Source organism: Podarcis gaigeae (assembly GCF_964106915.1).
Source record: "Podarcis gaigeae genome assembly, chromosome: 1".
NCBI classification, from domain to species: domain Eukaryota; kingdom Metazoa; phylum Chordata; class Lepidosauria; order Squamata; family Lacertidae; genus Podarcis; species Podarcis gaigeae.
The window spans coordinates 69,314,355-69,334,324 of NC_139678.1; the positions used below are offsets into that span (position 1 = coordinate 69,314,355).

A 19,970-nucleotide genomic window follows, 5' to 3' on the forward strand; every position below is an offset into this window, starting at 1 on the left:
TTACAAACTTAATCCATTCTGGAAGTCTGTTCCTAAACCGAAACCATTCTTAAACCGAGGCGTGGTTTCCCTAATGAGGCCTCCCACCACCGGTGCCCTTCCACCATTCGGGTTCCATTCTTAGACAGAGGTAAAGTTCACAAACCGGGAAACTACTACTGGTTTTGTTGAGTTTGTAAACTGAATAGTTCGTAAACATAAACCGAGGTACCACCGTAGTCAGAAGCAAATGGCTGTCTGCTATTGGAGGTAATACAAACATTGTGGCTAGTAGCCATTGAGACCTTCCCCATGAGTTGTCTAATCTCCTTTTTAAAGCTCTCCAAGTTGCTGGGCATCAATCTTCTGTAACAAATGGCAGTTTTACTTGCATGCTGTGTGAAGTAGTGCCAACTTTTGTCCATCTTCAGGTCCACCATTCAACTTAATTGGATGACCCTGAGTTTTAAAAGTATTGCAAGCCTCCCTAAGTTACTCAGCTTTGCAATGTAAACTAAGCTACCACACACTATATGGGATTTGTATAAATATATTAGGGTAGCCGATGGGGTAGCATTCAGCTTCCATAGGGGCAGAGTCCATTGGCCATGCTGGCTGTGGCTGATGGGAATTCAGTCCAATTAACAAACCACATTAACCCTACTCAACAAGTTTGTGCTGCAACTAACTGTTTGCTGTTAGGAGCTGTGGTGCTAAGTCCAAGGAGGAAAAATCTTACTACAGCAACCCAAGCGGCCCAGTTCTCTAAATACCAGAACATTACCAGAGATGTCAAAATCAGAACAAAGCATTTGCAAAGTTGTACCCACTACAAAAAAGAAAGAAAGAAAATCCGCAGGACATGAAATTTTAAAAAGCTCAAAAGACGGAATGGCAATGAAATGTCTACAGGACAGGTTCAGGAATCCAACTTTATTATGCTAGTCTGACCAGAACCTGAATAAAAAGATAGATGGAAGATCGTCCTCTCTCAAGCAATTTGGATGCTACATAAGCCTGCCTTAATCAAATCCACATTGAAGACCAAAGTCAAGAATGAACCCATGAGTGAAAAGGGAAAGCCCTTTGTCTGGCTTGAGACAAGTGAGAGGTAGGTATTCTGTTAGGAACCCTTACATTCCAAGCACCCCCCAAAATAGATACATACAAAACAAACACGCATCACACAAATTGTTTTTCCGAAGACTGCATTTTTGAATATCATAATATATATGTTCATTTCAGTTTCATTTTATAGATATAAATCAGATCATTTTTCAACCTGCCTTTAAAGTTCTGGAGGTTTACACTTAAATTAAGGTAGCTTGTTCAGCATCAATTGTAACAGCAGATGACATTGAATAAAAAAAACAGCCAGGAGGGGTAAAACATTTTACTTAAAATATTTGACACCAGTGATCTCAAGGCAAGATCAAGAACCTCAGCATTTAAGATTTTATATATGTGTTTTATAGATGGGCCCTAAGCCAGGCCAAACACATCATTTTGATGTTGGCTTTTTCACTGAATCATTTTAATAGTGGTCCCAGTAGGGAGGACTTTGTTACCTTTCTAGTTAATATACTAACTAATATACCACCTGGAGGCAAGGGAGAACAAATTGTAGCTTCAAAAATGAGACTTGGTAACTGTAAGGCCATGTTCACATGATCATACCTTAGCTTTATAAGCTAGAATATGAGCAAATCTTTTTGCCCAAGCATGCAGCCCCTTTGTGCAAGCCACAACTAAACCAGGAAGTCTCTGATTAGCCATAGTTATCCATCAAACAAGCCAATCTCAAACACTGTTCGTGATCCTGGCTTATTCTGAAACTGTAACCACCATTTCTCAGTTCAGATATAAAGAGAAACCCCAGTTAGAGTCTCCCTGCTTTAATCACAGCTTACGTGAAAGGGTTATGTGCTCAGGCAAAATATGAACCAAGCCACTGATATAGCTGGATCAGGCAAATGAAAGAATGTCTGCTTTTGGACATCACAAGGCCAGGGTGGGGTGGGTATGAAAACAAGAGACAGAATAGAGATGTTAAAACCTCTACCCAGGTCCTAGAAAAGGAGCAAAAGGATGAGAATAATAATATTCCCAAATATGGGAATAAACTTCAATCAGATCCAACCCAAGTTAGCCAAATTACTTTTTTTAATAGATTGCATATGTAGATGTTCACCACCACACTTCAAAATACACTCCTGTAAGAGCAAATCTTCATGTCAGATTTCACATGCTGCTGAGAAAATGAACTCCCCTCTCAGCACTTTAAAACATGAAGGTTTCTGTATCCAAATTTCCACTTGTACATTGACAGCTTTAAGAAAAAACAAAGGACACAGAGGGTGTTGCCATTTTTTTTCTTTTTTAGCAGCAATGAAATACCACTAACCCCTTTTGTACATAACCAAATTCAAGTCACAACCAGTGGTGACTGCACCACAAAGTCACCAGGTACAAAACTGCTAGTTTTAAATAACTTGAAATTTTTCCCCAGAACATCCCTTTTTTATAAACAAACATTTTGCTATTTTTGTACATAGGCTAGCAGGCTTGTTTCAATATGAAAATGCTAAATCATTTACAGATTTAATCAGTTATGTAGTGCTACAATAAGTGTCCGATATTCTACATATGAACAATCTTGATAAATGGAAATGATGAAGTGTTAAGTAAGGCTATCCAATTACCTTTATGTACATTAAAAGAATAGATACCCAGCAGGAGAAGGGGTAAGGGGAAAAGATTGGGCAAATACTCATAGTCCCACAGGTGTAAAAATTAAATTGGCCTTCTAGCTTGTGTACTGTAAATGAGACCTTTCCGACAGTCCTGCAGCCAATGCCTTTTTTTCTTCATAGAAAGGAAGCTGTCTTCATGACATTACCTCTTGATTTCTGATTTCCACAGCGTGTCATTTGAAGCTCAAGTGTCAGGTTCTTCCTATCTTCATAAAACCTTTCCAGTATTCGGTTGCATGATCAAGTCCCACTTTCCTGGGTTGGCTTTTCTTTTTTAAATGTTCAATCTACCAATTCATTTAGAGTGAGCTGTAGATAACATGAACCAGTTCTGGAACCACTATTGGGAGGAACACAAGCTCTTCACTACAATCACACAGTAGGAGGAAAAGTAGTGATAATTCAATTCATTCCTGGGGCTGGACCACCAAAATTGAATGAACTTGGCACAACTGGAGCATTGAATTTGTATCCACCATGCTTTTCAATCATTTTGGATTCTGAAAGGGAGAGAAAAATATAATTATCTGAAAGTCACAATCTATGTCTTGTCACAGCTGTATCAAGCTCTTGATGTGCACATTCATGCAATGAAGAGCTTCCATTTTTTAAATAAAAAATTATATTTTCAAATATCTTCAGAGACAAAGTGAATTTCAAGCGGAATACTAGGACATGAAATATCAGAGTTGAAATTCCCAAAAATGGGGGGTGGGGGGAATGTGCATGCCACCTTGAGTTCCTTGGAAGAAAGGAGAGTTATAAAAGCAGTAATAAATACATAATCCAAGCTTTATTTTTTAACTACTGCATTACAGGAGGTTGGACTAGATGACCCTCAGCAGGGTTCCTTCCAACTCTACAATTCTGAATGTACAAGGTGTTACAAAATCTGAATGGTGAACGTTGACTTTGTTAATCCTATGCAAAGACCCACTTGTATCAGGGGCAAGAAAGAGAAACAGGGCGTGCAAACTTGAAATATATACCAGCTGCCAAAAGGAAAAGAAAGAGAATTCTAACATTTTTACAAAAAAACAAAAAACACTTGGAAGACAGGCAGGTCCACAGCCATGCCCTTTCTCCATCTGAATTGCTAGAAAACACATACACATGCATATGTGGCTTCCAAGAAAAATCAGTGGTCAATTAGGTGGCATCAAGCCCAGAAATTTCCGTTTCAAGAATTGGTACTTCAATAAGCTGCAAGATCAACGCAAAGCTTGTCCCCTACAAGCAGGTGCTCTTTTTTCTTAGAACAGGCTGAGACAGAGAACTTTTAGGTCCCTTAATAAAATGCTAATACTATAGCAAGCACTTAATAGTAACGGATTATATCAAACATAGTGAAAATATGCATACCATGGGCTGCTCTTCGCTGATCTGCTAAAGTTGCTACATCCTGTAACTGTTTTCTTTGTTCTTCATTAAGACCACGTGTCAATGCTTGGTACCAAACAGGGTTACGATTCTGAATTGCTACAGAACAAAGAGACATGTAGACATTTAACAGACAGACTAAAGATAGGCTAAGAGTTCAGCAAGGTAATGATTTCTTTGCTCTGCAAAGCTTCTCACTCCGCCACTACCCAGGCTTCTGGTAATACTTTCTCTCAAGTCCAAATATTTCCCTCTGTACCAATTACTGACCTAGTTCTTTCCAAAATACTCCACATTCCACTAAAATGGAAGTACAGTGGTATCCCGGTGTAAGAGTAGCTGTGTTTATGAACTATTCGGTTTAAGAACTCCACAAAACCGGAAGTAGTGTCCTGGTTTGCGAACTTTATCTCGGTCTAAGAACAGAATCCGAACAGTGGAAGGGCACAGGTGGCGGGAGGCCTCATTAGGGAAAGCGCGCCTCGGTTTAAGAACAGTTTTGGTTTAAGAACAGACCTCTGGAACGGATTAAGTTCAAAAACAGAGGTACCACTGTATTGTTATTAGAATTACATGGCAAATTAACATTCTGAGAGGAAGAAAGGAGCAGATGGAATCTCAATAATTGCATTAGCCCAACATACAGATAAAAGTATACTATTAAAACAAATTGCAATGGAGTTAACTGAAATACCAATTAAGAAAAAGGGTCAACAGTTTTTGTAACACATACAAAACCCAGTTTGGATCTATATTATTTCACTGATACCACCCATTATGTAAGCCCATGGAGACTTGAAAATGCAACAAAAAGGTAAATTCCCTTACAACTCTACAACGTGTGATGTCTATGGTTTTTAGTGCCTAAAGTAGATTATGTAAGACTCATTGTAGCCAGACCTTCAGTTCAGTTAGAGCACGTAACAGGGAACACGATGACATGCTTTTAAAGGTCAGGAACTCTTTTAATGGTCAGGAACAATTTTTAAACATTAGTTTAATTCCTACACATAATGAGAAATGTATCTAGGTGTTACAAAAGTTTAAGATATTTGCAGTCATTTTGATTCAAATTTAAATATTAGTTTCACCCTTTTATTTATTTTAATACAATTGTTTTAATATCTATATACCACAATTTCTAAGTGGGGTACAACAGGGGCATAGCATATATCATAAAATCAGTTAAAAGGAGCCATATGATCACAAAGCTCACTTAAAATGCCTGCTAAAATAAAAGAAAGTCTCCACCAAGCACCACAAGTTCAACATAGAGCGGAATGTCTGATCCCAGCTAATTGGGAGTTCCATAGATTGGGCCCACAACACTGAACACACAGCTCCTGATGGAAACTGGCCATGCAACTGAGTCATAAGAGACCACTAACAGTGACTCCTGCAAACACCTCAATAATTGGGAAGGGATATAGGACAGGGGTTGCCAACCTTTTCGGATTAGTGGGTACATTTTGAATTTTGAGAGGATGTTGGGGACACCAGTCACAAAATGGGCTCCATGAGGAGTACAACATAACAAAAAAGCAGAATGTTAACCATCCTCGACAACCTTAGGTTGCTTCACTGAGGTAACCGAACCACACTGAGGTACAGACACATTCAAGGATGTGCCACAACATGAAAAGTAAGATTTCTTCACTCACAGACCCAAAAAAACATGCCCACTTTCAAACTTAACCCATATCATGCTTGGCGTGTGGTGGAATACCTCAGCTGCAGTTTTAAATCATATTCCTCCCTGAACTCTAATTGCACGCCTAATTGCTACCCCATTTCCCAATTCCAATGGGAGTCCCCTCCCACGCAAAAAAAGAGAATACCAGTTTGCTATGCAAGATAAACAGTAGTTGGACTTACTCTGAAAAATTGCTTTAAATATCTGATATTCATCAACAGGATTATCTTCATCATCAATAATGGTTGAATATCCCTCCAAAGCAGTCTCTTCAGCATCATCTTCTTCCCAATCTTCATCATCGCCATCTTCTCCAGCCTGCTTTGCCAGAATCTCTAAATATTCCTGTCCATCTTCATCAATATCATCTTCATCACTCCCAAGTTCCTCTGTAAGAAGATATGGCTCAAGGATAAAAAACAGCAGTGTACTTTTCTCCATTAATTTATGTAATATTTGTACTTCATAACAATTCCACAGTTTTAACCTAGGGCTAGGCTCTAGGATTCTGTTTTGCTTTTATCTGGGAAAATTCGATGCATTTACAATGCCTTAGATGAAAACTTTCTCATTTTGAACTACACAGCTTGAAATAAGAAATAAAAGCCCAACACAGAGACATAAAAGAAAAAATACAAAAATTGGACAAAGTGAAGAGCAATGAAGCAACAGTGACGTCTGATTAGGTTTGCTTTTCAAAAAGCAAACTGAAAAGTAAAGATACTTGGCACGAAAAACTAAGCTACTTGGTCTGATATTAAAAGTGTTCATAATACAAGGATAAAGCAGAGGAAACACTAAATGAGTGACCATAGCAAATATAGTGTGTAACATAGGAAACAAAACACTAGTTGAAAAAGAAGGAAATGACAGGCCAAGATACAAACATCTGAATCCTATTTGGAAGAGAATGAATAAAGCAAGGAGGTAAAAGCAAGAACAGGAAAATCGAAAGACAGACGTACCAGGATTGAAAGTTCATTGAGAAGCTGTCACCAGAACATGATAAATATTGGTGAACTGCTACCAGAGGGGTCAATGCTTTACCTGCTTCCTCGTCATCTTCTGCTTCATCATCATCATCACTATCATTTTCATGCTCAGCATGGCAAGCATATGCTCTTTTCAAGCCATTAAATAAAAGGATGAAAGCTGGCAGGATTTGGCCCGAAACCTGATTTAAAACCTGTGGTATTTGTTCCAGATCAATAAGTGCACACAAGCCTAGGACACACATTTTTCTGTCATGAAGCCTGAAATGCAAGAGGAAATTTCATATTACATTATTTTTCAGCTTTAGGAAAAAGAAGGCAAGTAGTATACAACCCAATGGAGCCCTTAATTTAGAGAAGTGCAAGAGCAAATAGGTCTTAAATGTACAATAAAGCTTCTTTTCACTTATCCCCAATAGATGTAGCCCTGCAGAAGCCATATGAAAAGGTGGATGAGACATGCACTGAGTGCACACAATTTCAGAGCACCGTGCATCAGAACTGTGACCCGCAAGACACAAACTTACCCCAAGAAACAGTCCACATCATTAAGCCACTGTGTAATGAAGTGATTTGTAACGGGCTCCACATTATTAGGGAAGCGTAGATTTTCCAAAGTATTCAGAAGTAGATGAGGATTGTAATACAGAGCAGCTATGGCAACCTGGAGGCACATCGTTCGCAGTTCGCTTGTTTTAACTTCTCTGGTCAACCGCTCTAAAGCAGCTTCCACAAATAAAGGTATACACTGCAAAACATTTATAGTGACAACATTGAGTAATAACCTGATTTTTACATTCATTAATAATCCCAACCAGATGCAACTTTTAACTCAGGGCAGCTCAACTTTTCATACTAAGTGGGCCACCAGAGTACTTTGATGAAGAACTCATGGGCCGCACACTGTCTTGACACCGGGGGTGGGGAGCAAGCCCAAAATTTGACACCTCCCAGCCCTTGTGCTACCTTCCCAAAGCTGGCTAAGCGAGGCACTGGGCTTTAGGAAGGGGATGCAAGGCTTTGGCAGGATCCAAGAGCCCCCCACCTCCTCCTCAAAGCTGGGAAAGCACAAACTAGGTTTTGGGAAAGAGGTGGGGGGACCCTAGAACCCTGTTAGAGACCTCAGGCCTACTTCCCAAAGCCCAGCACATCACTTTTGATTAAACATGAAAAGGGTAGGTGACTGTGTCTCCTCTAGAGAGTTGCAGCTATCATATATTTTTGGCAGTCAAAAGTCCATTCCACTTACCTGATCAATGCCACGACCTTTACACTGTAGAATGATCACCTCTAACAGTTTTGCTGCATGACATTCTGCATCTTCTCCTGCCACACCTGTAAGGACCTAAGAAATACAATTATACCCCATCAGTTTCAGTACTGGATATTTAGTAACATTTATTCTTTATATTTTCAAAGGAACAAAATTGTTAAGGAAACTCTCAGTCATTCTACCTCCCATCTGCACAGGCAGGCTGCACTGTGTATCAGAACCATATGAAAAAAATATTAATTGCGTAAAGAAGTTACTGGCTGAAATCCCAATACTACTGTTCCATTTGCAGAATGGCTTTGATCCAGTGCTGATATCTGCTAATGTAAGTGGAGGGGATTTTCACTGATTTCTCCTTCCTGCTGCCGCCTTCTATAACTTCCAAAAAAATCTGTTCCAGAGGATTGGGGGGCCCTCCAGACCACTGTGGAGGGTGGTGGTGGGGGACTGCAGGCGGAAAATGGTAAAGACTGTTTCCTCTTCTCTGTTATGGTGGGTGCCTCTGCAAGATCAAAAGCTGTTCTACAAGTAGAACAGCAGTGTTGGATTTCACCTAGGGAATGTTACTTTACATCCACAAAACTGAATTCCTGGTTAGGTTAGCCAGTAAAGGGGCTGAATGTGACTGACCGTTTTTATACATTCAACTGTAACTTAGGTAAACATTTGTCGGTAATTATCATATCACAAAACTTAATGACATGTGAGCGTTTCTGTCCCTCTCACCAACATAATTTGCTGTGTATTTCAGTGGAAATAGAAAACATTCTGCCAACTGAAATGAGCACAAAGCTACACAAAATGCAAGCCTAATCAAGCACTGGTGATCCAGGTGAAGAAACAGGCTTGTATAAACAGATTCTTCTTCCAGATTTCAGACAGACATAGCATTTTGTGCCTGACTGTGGAAGGGGAAGGAAAAACTGAATCATCTAGCACCTAGGAATGTTGCCCCATTCTGGAGATTCTTCTACACAGAAGCAAGCAGCTGTGTGCATGTTAATGTGTAGGAATATGCCTTAGTGTGAAAATACATTATTAGTACGTATCACTAAAACTTGCAGCACCAATCACCAAGTTAAATGAAAGCCAGTATATACGTAAGAGCTCATTTTTAATGGTTGCATTAAAATTGGGAGTCTCTGTTTTAAAAGTGTATATAGGTATGTAGGGCACAATTCAAGGAACCTCCTTTGCATGCATATAAGTGCATACATTTCAATTTTTCTTCTCGACTGAAGTTCCCTGAAACTTGGGAGTAGGTTGGGGACAGACACCTGCCCCATCTTAGCAAGGAATCACAGGTATTAGACCTAACTGCTCTAATAATCTGTTTAGCAGAGCGAAATTGAGAAGGCACTGGGATTTCTGTAGTCAGCCACAGCATGAATAATTTTCCAGTTCAGCTCAGCTGCAAAATCACTGTGAGGTCATGTACAAAAACAGCTGTAATGGAAACTGGTGTGTTCATGTTTAATCCAACTAAAATCATCCACCACTTTTTAATAACCTGACTTTGAAGGCAAGGTTATGATAAAAAACCAACCACAATACCACACAGTAGTAAGCCGAAGCCTGAATACAAAGAGATGTGTTTAAATTACACTTAGTATGAGTCCAGCCCACATTCAATCTCCATGTTTGAGAGTTTGGAGGCTGGTCAGTGGTAAGCTTGTCTTTCGACATCACTGCACCAGTACTATGATCTCAAGTTGCTCTTTGGCCACAATGCTGTATGTGAGCAACACAGTCTAAATGCAAAACACAATTGGACTGTATTACTAGGCACAGATTAGAAACTATGCACACACATGACTGTAGCCATTTTAATCCACTTCAGGGGAAGAGTAATACAACTGTATGACTGGTTACTGCATGGTTACACGCATGGGAGCTTTCAGAAGAGGTTATGGACTAATACAGGATTAGGAAATGTGTGGCACTTCATATGGTGCTCAGTTATTACTCCCATCATATCTGACCATTGGCTATGATGGCTGGAGCTGATGGGAGTTGTCCAACAATATCTGGAAGGCCACAGGTTTCCCACCCCTGGTCTACTGATTCTCTGTATAGTTGGATCCACCATGTATTTTTTAAGCAAAATGGATATGCAATTACAGAGGTCCCTATAATTTAGCTTATCTAGGTCTGTGTAGAGTTGCTGGACCTTGCAGTCTCTTGAATGTGAATTTGGATTAGCTGCTGGAAAGGCACAAGTCTTTCTTTCCTAGATCTATACTGCATAAGGGATATCTACAGGATTTATTTATTCAGCAAAATTTATCTACTGCTTATGTGTAATAAAACATCTAAGTGGTTTACAAAAGTAAACAAAACATTAAAATTCCAAACACACCCTAGTGAAAGACAGGTATTAAAAAACTTTCAAAAGAAAGGTGCCTGGATAGGTTTCTCTAAACAATGATTTAAACAAGCACTGAAAAGAACACAGAAGAAGAAGAAGAAGAAGAAGAAGAAGAAGAAGAAGAAGAAGAAGAAGAGTAGTAGTAGTAGTAGTAGTAGTAGTAGTAGTAGTAGTAGTAGTTTGGATTTGATATCCCGCCTTATCACTACCCTAAGGAGTCTCAAAGCGGCTAACATTCTCCTTTCCCTTCCTCCCCCACAACAAACACTCTGTGAGGTGAGTGGGGCTGAGAGACTTCACAGAAGTGTGACTGGCCCAAGGTCACCCAGCAGCTGCATGTGGAGGAGCAGAGACGCAAACCCGGTTCCCCAGATTACGAGTCTACCACACTACACCACGCTGGCTCTCAAAGGCAAAGGCACTTGCCTTATGTCAATGGGCAAGAAGCTCCAAATGAAATGAATGATTTCTCACAAATGTGGAATAAATATTTTTTGGCACCTGTAGCAGTGCCAGTTCTGCAGATCAAAGCACTCCAATGGTATAAGTTTAGCTACAATGATAGGAGGATTAGTGAGTTACTTACCTTTTTGCACATACTGTAGATCATTTCTAGGTATTTTGTATCAGACAGGAGTGTATCGGTATCAACAGTTACATAATTATGCAACAGTGGCATCATATCTGCAGTAAAAATATTATTCAACAGTTGTTATTTATGTGTTCTCTTGGTCAATATGAAAAGCTGCAAGGTACAAAAAGGTATCCTTATCATTCAGTTCTGCAGTGGCCTGCCTATGCTCAATGAAGGAAGACAGACCTAACAAGGAAGTTCACCTGTAAAGTAGTCAAAGCCGTCCTGCTGGAATACTTCAAAGACCAGAGGCAAAAGCTGCCACATCTGTGCTGAGACCTGCTGACAAGTCAGACTGTGAGCCAAGGAGAAGATTTCCTCATAGAATTCTGGAACAGAAAAAAAAGATGTCATGAACCTTGGCTTGATCCAATCAGTGCACCACATGCAAAGTAATAGCTGAAGGGTGGGGAGACCTCTTACCCAGAACATGCTGTTGTAACACTGTTCCTATTACTTGCAAACAGATACCTTCCAACTGCTGGGTAATCTGAAAGGAATGGTTTAAAGGAAACATGGTCAATGTCATAAATTGCTTGTGTTAAGTATTGGAGGACGAATTTGGGTCTTCAGAAGTAGAGTACAGGAAAACTATAAATTAGATGGGATTATAAATTATGAGGGTGGGTGGACAAGGTTTCTAATAGGACCTTATCTTTGCTGCTTTTGTCTAACTTGGCTAGTAAGCCATAGGATCGATACAGAATAGCTGAAACTTTCCCTGAACTTAGATTAGGATAAGTTTTAAATATTGGAAATGGTCCTAATTGGTAGCAGCTTCTTGAGGAGCCTTAAATATGAGTACAGACAGGAAATAGTTAAGAGAAATTTGAGTGAAATCACAACCTTGGAGACAGAGAGAAATTTGGAAGGAAGGAGGGCTGAAATTGGGAATTGTTCTAATGGGAAGCCTCTTCCGGAGGAGATTTAAATATGCCAAAGTAAGAAAAAAGAATGGGTAACAGTCTGGGAAATGGTTTTTATTTAGGGGCCAGCGGTTGCATATAAATAGGGACATCAGCAGACATGGATTAAACGCTTGCAAAAAGCAACAATAAGGATAATTTTTAAAGGGGAAATAGTCTGTAAGCACAGGTGTGTAATGTATAAAGCGGTTTGAATGTTTCAAATATCTGTGCAGTATATCACAAGTTTAATTGTTTAGTAGTTGGGAAATTGGGTAAAGGGACCTGGAATGTAAGATGATTTGGTTTATTTAAAGAACCAGAAGAGGGGGTGGAAGGAAGTCTGGGGATTTTTTTTGGGGGGGGGAAGGAGTAAAAATGTGTTCTTTTTGGTTATTTTTTAATGTTAATGAGAAATGTGCGGAGTAATCTGGTATTGATACAATGTAGCATATACTGGATTTCTGTAATTGAGAATTAATGAAAATTATTTAACGAAAAAAGGGTAAGTTTTAAATAAAACACACAACCACAAAATACTTGGGTGGGTGGCCTGTTTCAAAAAGCACAATCAGAGGCAAAGCACATTTACAAAGGTGGTCACTCCATTATTTGAAGTGTTTAATACTAGGACTGTTTTATAAGCATCAGAACAAAAAGAGTGACGTTCTGATCAAATTTATGTCTTTAATAGATGTTTGAGTACTAAAGGGTTAAGAATATTGCCTTCTTATCTCTGTCACAGAGAAGGTTGTTCAACAAAGTTCTCATCCATTTCACTGAACACACTTGCTAGGTTCATATGTCCTAAAGCACACATGTCGACTCTGAAGCCACTGGTCTCAAATACAAGGCAGGCAGAGAAATTAGATATTGCAGTGTCACCACCTATCTATTGTTTATTTATATATCTGAAACATTTTGAACCTGCTCTTCAGCCAAAAGAGGTTCCCAGAGCAGCTTACAAAGATCAGACTTGCAATCTAAAAAGTCACAACACAATAGGAAAAGGAAGGAAGGATTCTAGTCAACATGGCTGTGTGCCATGAAATGGAGAGCCTGGGAGATTCATGTGTTTCCCTCCTTTACAACTGAATACTTTGCTGTTTAATTAATTTGTTACAAGCATTTTAATTATTTCTGGCTTTCTACTATTTGATTGTTTTACCCACTGCTTTTTATATATCTAGCTTTCTGGTTTATTTTCACAGCTTTGTTTTTATGTTGATATGAACTGCCTGGAGCTTTTCTTTGGAGCTGGAACAGCATGATAGAAATTCTGCAAAGTCAGTCTTTAAATCGGCTCTTAATTGTACTCCTGTCTTGTTCATACCTGCTGTGTCATCCGGCACGGCTGAATAACTCTGGAGCTGCAAGCTAGCCAGGAACCCCTTTCTGAACCTAGAGTCATATCCTAATTAGCTACAATAGGGATGGAGGGAGCTGGATGGATGGATGGATGGATTAATTAATTAATTAATTAATTATAGGGATAGTTTGTGAGGAAGCTTCAGTAACAAAGCATTAAGATAAAATGCAAAGGAGAAGGAACAAGACAAAAAAACAGACTGTCCACTAGCACTAAAGCACAGCCAACAAGCTTAACAAAGCTCCCTTTGCTATTTTTACATATAACAAGCTAGTTTTCTGAGTAAAATTATCAGTCATAGGATTCAAAGATGGGTCCTCTTACAGATCAGTAACTAGCTAAAACAGGGCAGTCCAACACATAGCCCAAGGGGTGTATGCGACCCTTGAGGCCTTTTTGGTGGCCCTCAGCAACAATGGCACACACACCCCACGCAGCCTTCACACTGCCTTCCTAAAGCCAGGTAAGCAAGGCACTGGGCTTTGGGAAGGAGGACTGAGAGCTCTAACGGGGTCCTAGAGTCCTCCCACCTCCTTCCCAAAGGACTTAGTCCTTTCACAGCTTTGGGAAGGAGGTAGGAGGGCTCTAGGACCCTGCCAGAGCCTTGCACCTCCTTCCTAAAGCCCAGCGACTCACTTAGCCACTTTTGGAAAGGTAGCATGAGGACTGGGTTTGTGTGTCAAATTTTGACCTCTCTCCCTGCCCCCATGGCCAACAGGGCAACGTGCGTCCCATGGGTTCCATGCTGAAGTACTCTTGCAGCCCACTTGGTAGGAAAAGTTGGACTACTCCGATCTAAAAGAATAGGAAGTTCAACGGAACCTTCATTTTCAGAAGCATGGTACCCCTGAACACCAGATACTGGGGACATACAATTGCTTTTTGCTGTGATTCTATGCTTCTTGAAGGCATTTGGCTGCCAACTAGACTATACAGATCAGTTTTGATCCAGCAAGGCTCTCTTGTATTCCTATGAAATCCCATGAACCAGAGAGAGGGCTGTGAAGTATTGTTATCTGTTCTATGGATGACATCAAAGTGAATGTTCCCAGCAGGGATCAGACCCTATGACCCTCCTGATGTTGGATTACAACTCTCATCAGCCCCAGCCAGCATGGCCAGTGTTCAGGGAGTTGAAGTTCCCCATCTCTGCCTTAAAAGCTTTCAGCCTTTCACCATTGCTAGGAGCAGAATCATATTAAGAAAGGTATGAAAATATACTTGTTTCATATCATAAATACAGGTCAGGTTTTTAACTTTGGGTCTATTTTTAAAGCACAGCAGGCCCACACATAGTTTCTCACAAAAATGAATTCTACTAAGTATTGATTCCCTCTGGAATATGCAAAGCGCTGAGGTACTTAGAATAGCAGGTGCTTGTCTTGTGACCTCTATCTTTCTTCAAAAATCATTTGTATAAAAGTGCAAAGCAGTTTTGTAAAACTCAGTCAGGACTAGAGTTTGTTTTTACTGTTTAACAAAGGTTAACAACAAAACAGTAATGTATTTCCAATAAAAATAGGTTCACAGAATTTAAATACTGATGCTGGCTTCCTACCAACCCTCTTAAAACAAGGCTATTTTGCAGCTTTTCCTGGATACAAGCAAAATAAATTTCTTACCTCTTTGTGATCTTCAACAACACTGAGGAGCGTATCAATGGTATTCAAGATGCCCATTGCTGTTACTGCTTTATCATCACTGCCTTCTTCATCTGGCCCTGTCTGAATCACCTGGTTAAAAGTCATTGCCTACAAAGAGAAAGAATAAAATCTCAGTTAAGAGTTAATAGGAAGCTCAACAGCAGACTAAAGAATCATAGTGTAACAAACAACATTTTCAGGACTGTTTGCAAAAGAACATTATCAAATATGACTTTGTATCAGGGTGGGGTGGGGAAGAACTCAACCCTGATGTATAATTTGGGCTTCCTTTTTAAAAAAACTTTTTTAAAAAATACAATTAATCAGGGATGCATACTGATAAAAATGCAAAAAACTATTTTTTAATAAAAAACAGCTAAGCTAAGCGGTTGCAGGGGGTGGGGTGGGGACTGCTAAATAAAGGAGGAGGGTAGGAGATTTTTGCTTTCTACCCAAAGGCCCCAGCACCACTTCCCAAGCTTTATCCCCCTGGAGCAGCTTTCCAGGGAAAGGAGAAAATGGCAAATATTACCTCCTCCTGCCCGCCAGCAGAGAGTCCCAAGAGCAGACTTCTGCTTCTTGTAACCCTGGCTCCAACCCCAAATCTTTAAAATAGCCCAACAACGCTACAGTATTTGGGATTTTTGTGGTATTAACTAAGTCATTTTTCTTTGAAAAATTCAGAGCATCCCAAATATGTATAATTAAATCTTCTCTATTATGCTTTTATAAAAAATATTATTTCTTGTCTATGTTTTGCTACCACCAACACACTACCTTTGGCAGCAAACTAAGCAGGTTAGAATATGTAATTGACTGTCTACATTAGCACAACATCAGGATATTAAACAGTAGCCAGCATACTATACAGGCCATGCACATGGTAAAATAGTGTGACTTACCAAATGCTGGGTCATTTCTACTGCTATAGGAGTAACCTCTTCACTATATTCACAGATCATTTTCTGAATCACATTGGTAAGATCATCATTCTCAGTCTCTCGAATAATATGAAGAAGAGCCTGCATTACAGGTCTAATGAATGGGGTAATATATTCCTTAGCTGCAAAAAAGAAGAAGCAGGAGAACAGATTACTTTACTATAATTTACAGGAAAACAGCAAGTACTTTAAACAAGAGGTAGTCAATGTGGTGCCCTCCAGCTGTTGTTCAACCACCACTCCCATCAGTTTCCAGCCAATGGGGCCAAAGGTCAGGAATTATGTCACCTGTAGCCCCAACAACATCTGGAAGGCACCAAGTTGGCCACCCCTACTTTAGGCATTCTTTTACAAAGCCACACTCTGATAAAGGCCATTTCAAGTAATGCTCAGCTTCTTGGCATGAATGTAGCTTTCAATCATCTTTTCAAATGTATGTACAAATTGTAATCTGCAAAACACCACTACCACTTCCCCCACACTTTCCCCCCTCCCTGGTCTGGTTCAGTTGTGCTCAGTTTCTTGATATGGAAAACAGATTGCCAATCCTGGACCATGTGCCGCTGCTACCCACTACCCTATCCTTATTATGGATGTTACTCTAGGAATATTACTTCCCCAGCATTAAGATGCCTCAGCCTCCAAGGAGAGAATCCAAAAGGCTCCTTCAGTCTGAATCGTGCACCTGCCGTTCGATCTGGTGTGCAACCCCCAATCCCAGTGAAGCTGTTAGATTTAGGAAAAAAGCTGCCAGTGAAAGTATTTTTTTGAAGCCTATTCGCTGTGGAGTGTTGAGAAGAAGTTTTCAGGGGGAATTGAAGCACATGTGGAGGTTAATGTTTTTCTCTTCAGCTGCAACCTCCTTGAGAAATCCCCTCCCAACCACAGAAAACTTAGGCTTGGGGGGAAGGCCTTCATTGTCACTATTGGGAGCTTTTTACTTAAGACTAATTGCTGCACAGGGAAGAGGGAGAAGGGGAGGCAGAAAGAGCACAGAAATGCAGGGGGAGATAGTGGGGTGGCCCCACACACCACTGGCCGCAACCCCACTCTCCTGGGACGGTGCCCCAAGGAAATCCAGCCCTCCAAATAAAAAAGGTTGCCACTCCTACACAACACTGTAAGGTTATTTGATAGGTCAAAGGGTAGGAAAAAGCACCTCTCTCTTGATTACTAATCAAAACCTGCAGTGCTATGGCAGCTTCCACCTTCACAGGCATCTCTCTGTCATCAATTAGGCATCTTCTTGTCAGTTCAAGGGCTGTCTGCAGATTCTGGTCACTTTTAAACTTTACTTCACAGAAATAGTGAAGCACCCAGCAAGCCTGGAGAAGATGATATGCAATTTTAGGTAATTATGGACATACCTATCCCACACAACAGTTGGGAAAAGCACGAATGCAAGACAGAAATGTGAGAATCACACTGAAATGTTTATTTCCCCTTTAGATAGACATGTATGAGAGTTTGGAGGCTGATCAGTGGTACGCTTGTCTTTCGACATCACTAGACCAGTACTATGATCTCAAGTTGCTCTTTGGCCGCAGGTTGTATGTGAGCAACATGGTCTATAAGCAGAACGCAAATGGACCATGCCACTAGACATAGATTTGAAGCTACGCACACAAATGCCTACAGCCTTTCATTGGGAGAAGTCAGGAGTCAAGTGACAAACTGCATGACGGTCTCTTAAAAAAGGAAACTTATCACATGGTGGCTTTAATTGCATGAAGAACTGACTGCCTCACTTTCAGGTTGTACCATTGCTAAACTGCTCTTAAAATTTACAAACCAAAGCACCCCTATCCCACTCTCACAGAGGAGTTATACTAACAGGGAACTTGTGAGAAAAGCTGTGATCATGAATTCCAGGATATTGAGACATGGCATCTTCAAGATCATTGCCACTGTTAGTGTGGCCTCTTTAAAAAAAATTGGGAACCCAGATAACAACTTCCACAAGATATTACACCACCCCTTCTGCAAAAGCCCTGGCCACAACCCACACACCATCCAAAACCACTTGCTAGAAATCATATGCTCCTCACGATTTCACATAGCCCTTTTGTGAAAGAAGCTATGCCATGTTAGCCCTCCCCTTCACTAGACATCTTCACCAAGAGGCTACCAATGGAAAGAGCAGATGAGACTGGACCTGGTTTTACACTTACCCGTGCTCTCATGTAGCCTAGCTCACTGCTGAAGAGAGGAAACACGTGATTCTGCAGCATGTACTCCATCTGATCTTTGTATATCTTTTTCTATTGGAATACAAGACAACGGAATGTAAGACAATTAGAGATCAATCTAGCTTGTAAGAAAGGGCGGGTGAATGGAAATAATTCCTGTTAAGATTGCTAACCCTTCTGCTAAGGTAATTTTAAAGTAAGAGTATGTCAAGATGAAGTTAAATTTAAAAAAGAACTTACGACAAAACTACCAATTCCCAGATTTAACAGCAGCAACAGCTGCCAAAAACTGGACTATCAAAACAAAGAGAAGAACCTGTGACAGACAGGCGCAAACATTTAAATGATTCATAGTTACAGAGTGTCAAAATGCAATCATGGAAAAATTATTCTCCAGCTTCAACTTAACAAAAGCCTGTTATTGAAAGTGTCAAAAATTAGATGAGTGCTAAAGTTTATTGTCAATTCATAAGATTCTAGAAATCCAATAGGAAAACCCAGTATCTGGGTCAAGAGGTAGATAAGATATCTACACCACAGCATCTCCTACATTGGCAGTTAATGTAAAGTGTGCAAATTCAAGACCGGCAATATACTGCACTCCTGTCCCAGTCCTGATAGGATTAACCCTCTCTCAAATAGCCTAATACACCCAAATCGCAAATGTTTGTTTGGGAAGGTAGGGTTGCCCACCTGGTCAGTTACAGCAACACAATTCCACCTTTCACAGATGGTCAGAGATCTCACTGCTAAAGGTTCACATTTTGGCTTGGCTTAGCAGTCAGGCATCATTTGTGACTGGCACTGACTGCCCTCCCTACTTCTCTGCAGGCATGCACAAGCGCACACACAGAGAGAGCCTCTTAAGGGGAGTAATACTTTCTCTCATTTTCTTTTGGGATTTGGAATAAGCACGCAACAGCATCTTGCTGTTTCCCACCTGTCATGAAGCCTACTGCAAAAGACACACACACTCCATATCTTCTACACATAGAAAAACTAGTAAAAGGTGTGGGGTCATGTTACACTTCACACTGAGCTTTGAAGAAGGGAAGTAGCTGAAAATGTGAACAAGTTGTGTGTGCCTGTCAGAGGGTTCAGTATTGAGGAAATATGGATCATCCAACCAATGGACTGGATCTAATTTAGCCAGGCAATATAGATTTTTTGTTAACCACTGCCTGGAAATATTGGGTCTCCATCTTCGAAAGGTGACAAATAAGTCACAAAACTTGGCCAGGAATTAACATTCCTCTAACAATAGCAAAATACAAATTGATACTAGTGCCAGTCATGTCATCATGTCACACTTCGAAAATATGCTAACAAAGGATTTTAGTAAATATAGTTGTTGCCATGGGAGAAGATACCACTGTAATTACTTGAGTTAACAAGATTTATGTGTTGCTACAAGATTTTTACGGGACGCAGGTGGCGCTGTGGGTTAAAGCCTCAGCACCTAGGACTTGCCGATCGAAAGGTCGGTGGTTCGAATCCCTGCGGCGGGGTGCGCTCCCGCTGCTCGGTCCCAGCGCCTGCCAACCTAGCAGTTCGAAAGCACCTCCGGGTGCAAGTAGATAAATAGGGACCGCTTACCAGCGGGAAGGTAAACGGCGTTTCCGTGTGCAGCTCTGGCTCGCCAGATGCAGCTTTGTCACGCTGGCCACGTGACCCGGAAGTGTCTCTGGACAGCGCTGGCCCCTGGCCTCTTGAGTGAGATGGGCGCACAACCCCAGAGTCTGTCAAGACTGGCCCGTACGGGCAGGGGTACCTTTACCTTTACCTTTTACAAGATTTTTAAAGTGTCTTCTTCATATGGCAAAAATTAGGCAGAGAAGTTTTGAGTGCACT

General features: G+C 40.5%; 1 protein-coding gene across 2 annotated transcripts in view; it reads right to left on the bottom strand.

Annotated features, from left to right (window-relative positions):
* Positions 1-1,170: 1,170 nt before the first annotated feature.
* The window catches only part of IPO7 (importin 7), a 39,667-nt gene continuing 20,867 nt past the window's right edge, over positions 1,171-19,970 (bottom strand). For both annotated transcript variants that reach the window (XM_083724746.1, XM_083724747.1), the window contains exons 13-25: positions 18,102-18,191; positions 17,090-17,255; positions 15,892-16,052; positions 14,969-15,097; positions 11,496-11,562; positions 11,276-11,401; positions 11,025-11,122; positions 8,047-8,142; positions 7,325-7,545; positions 6,853-7,058; positions 5,988-6,194; positions 4,095-4,211; positions 1,171-3,232 (exon numbers count right to left, since the gene is read on the bottom strand). In XM_083724746.1, the coding sequence (XP_083580872.1) occupies positions 3,135-3,232; positions 4,095-4,211; positions 5,988-6,194; positions 6,853-7,058; positions 7,325-7,545; positions 8,047-8,142; positions 11,025-11,122; positions 11,276-11,401; positions 11,496-11,562; positions 14,969-15,097; positions 15,892-16,052; positions 17,090-17,255; positions 18,102-18,191 (1,782 nt within the window). In that variant the 3' untranslated portion in view covers positions 1,171-3,134. The remainder of the gene's footprint in view (positions 3,233-4,094; positions 4,212-5,987; positions 6,195-6,852; positions 7,059-7,324; positions 7,546-8,046; positions 8,143-11,024; positions 11,123-11,275; positions 11,402-11,495; positions 11,563-14,968; positions 15,098-15,891; positions 16,053-17,089; positions 17,256-18,101; positions 18,192-19,970) is intronic.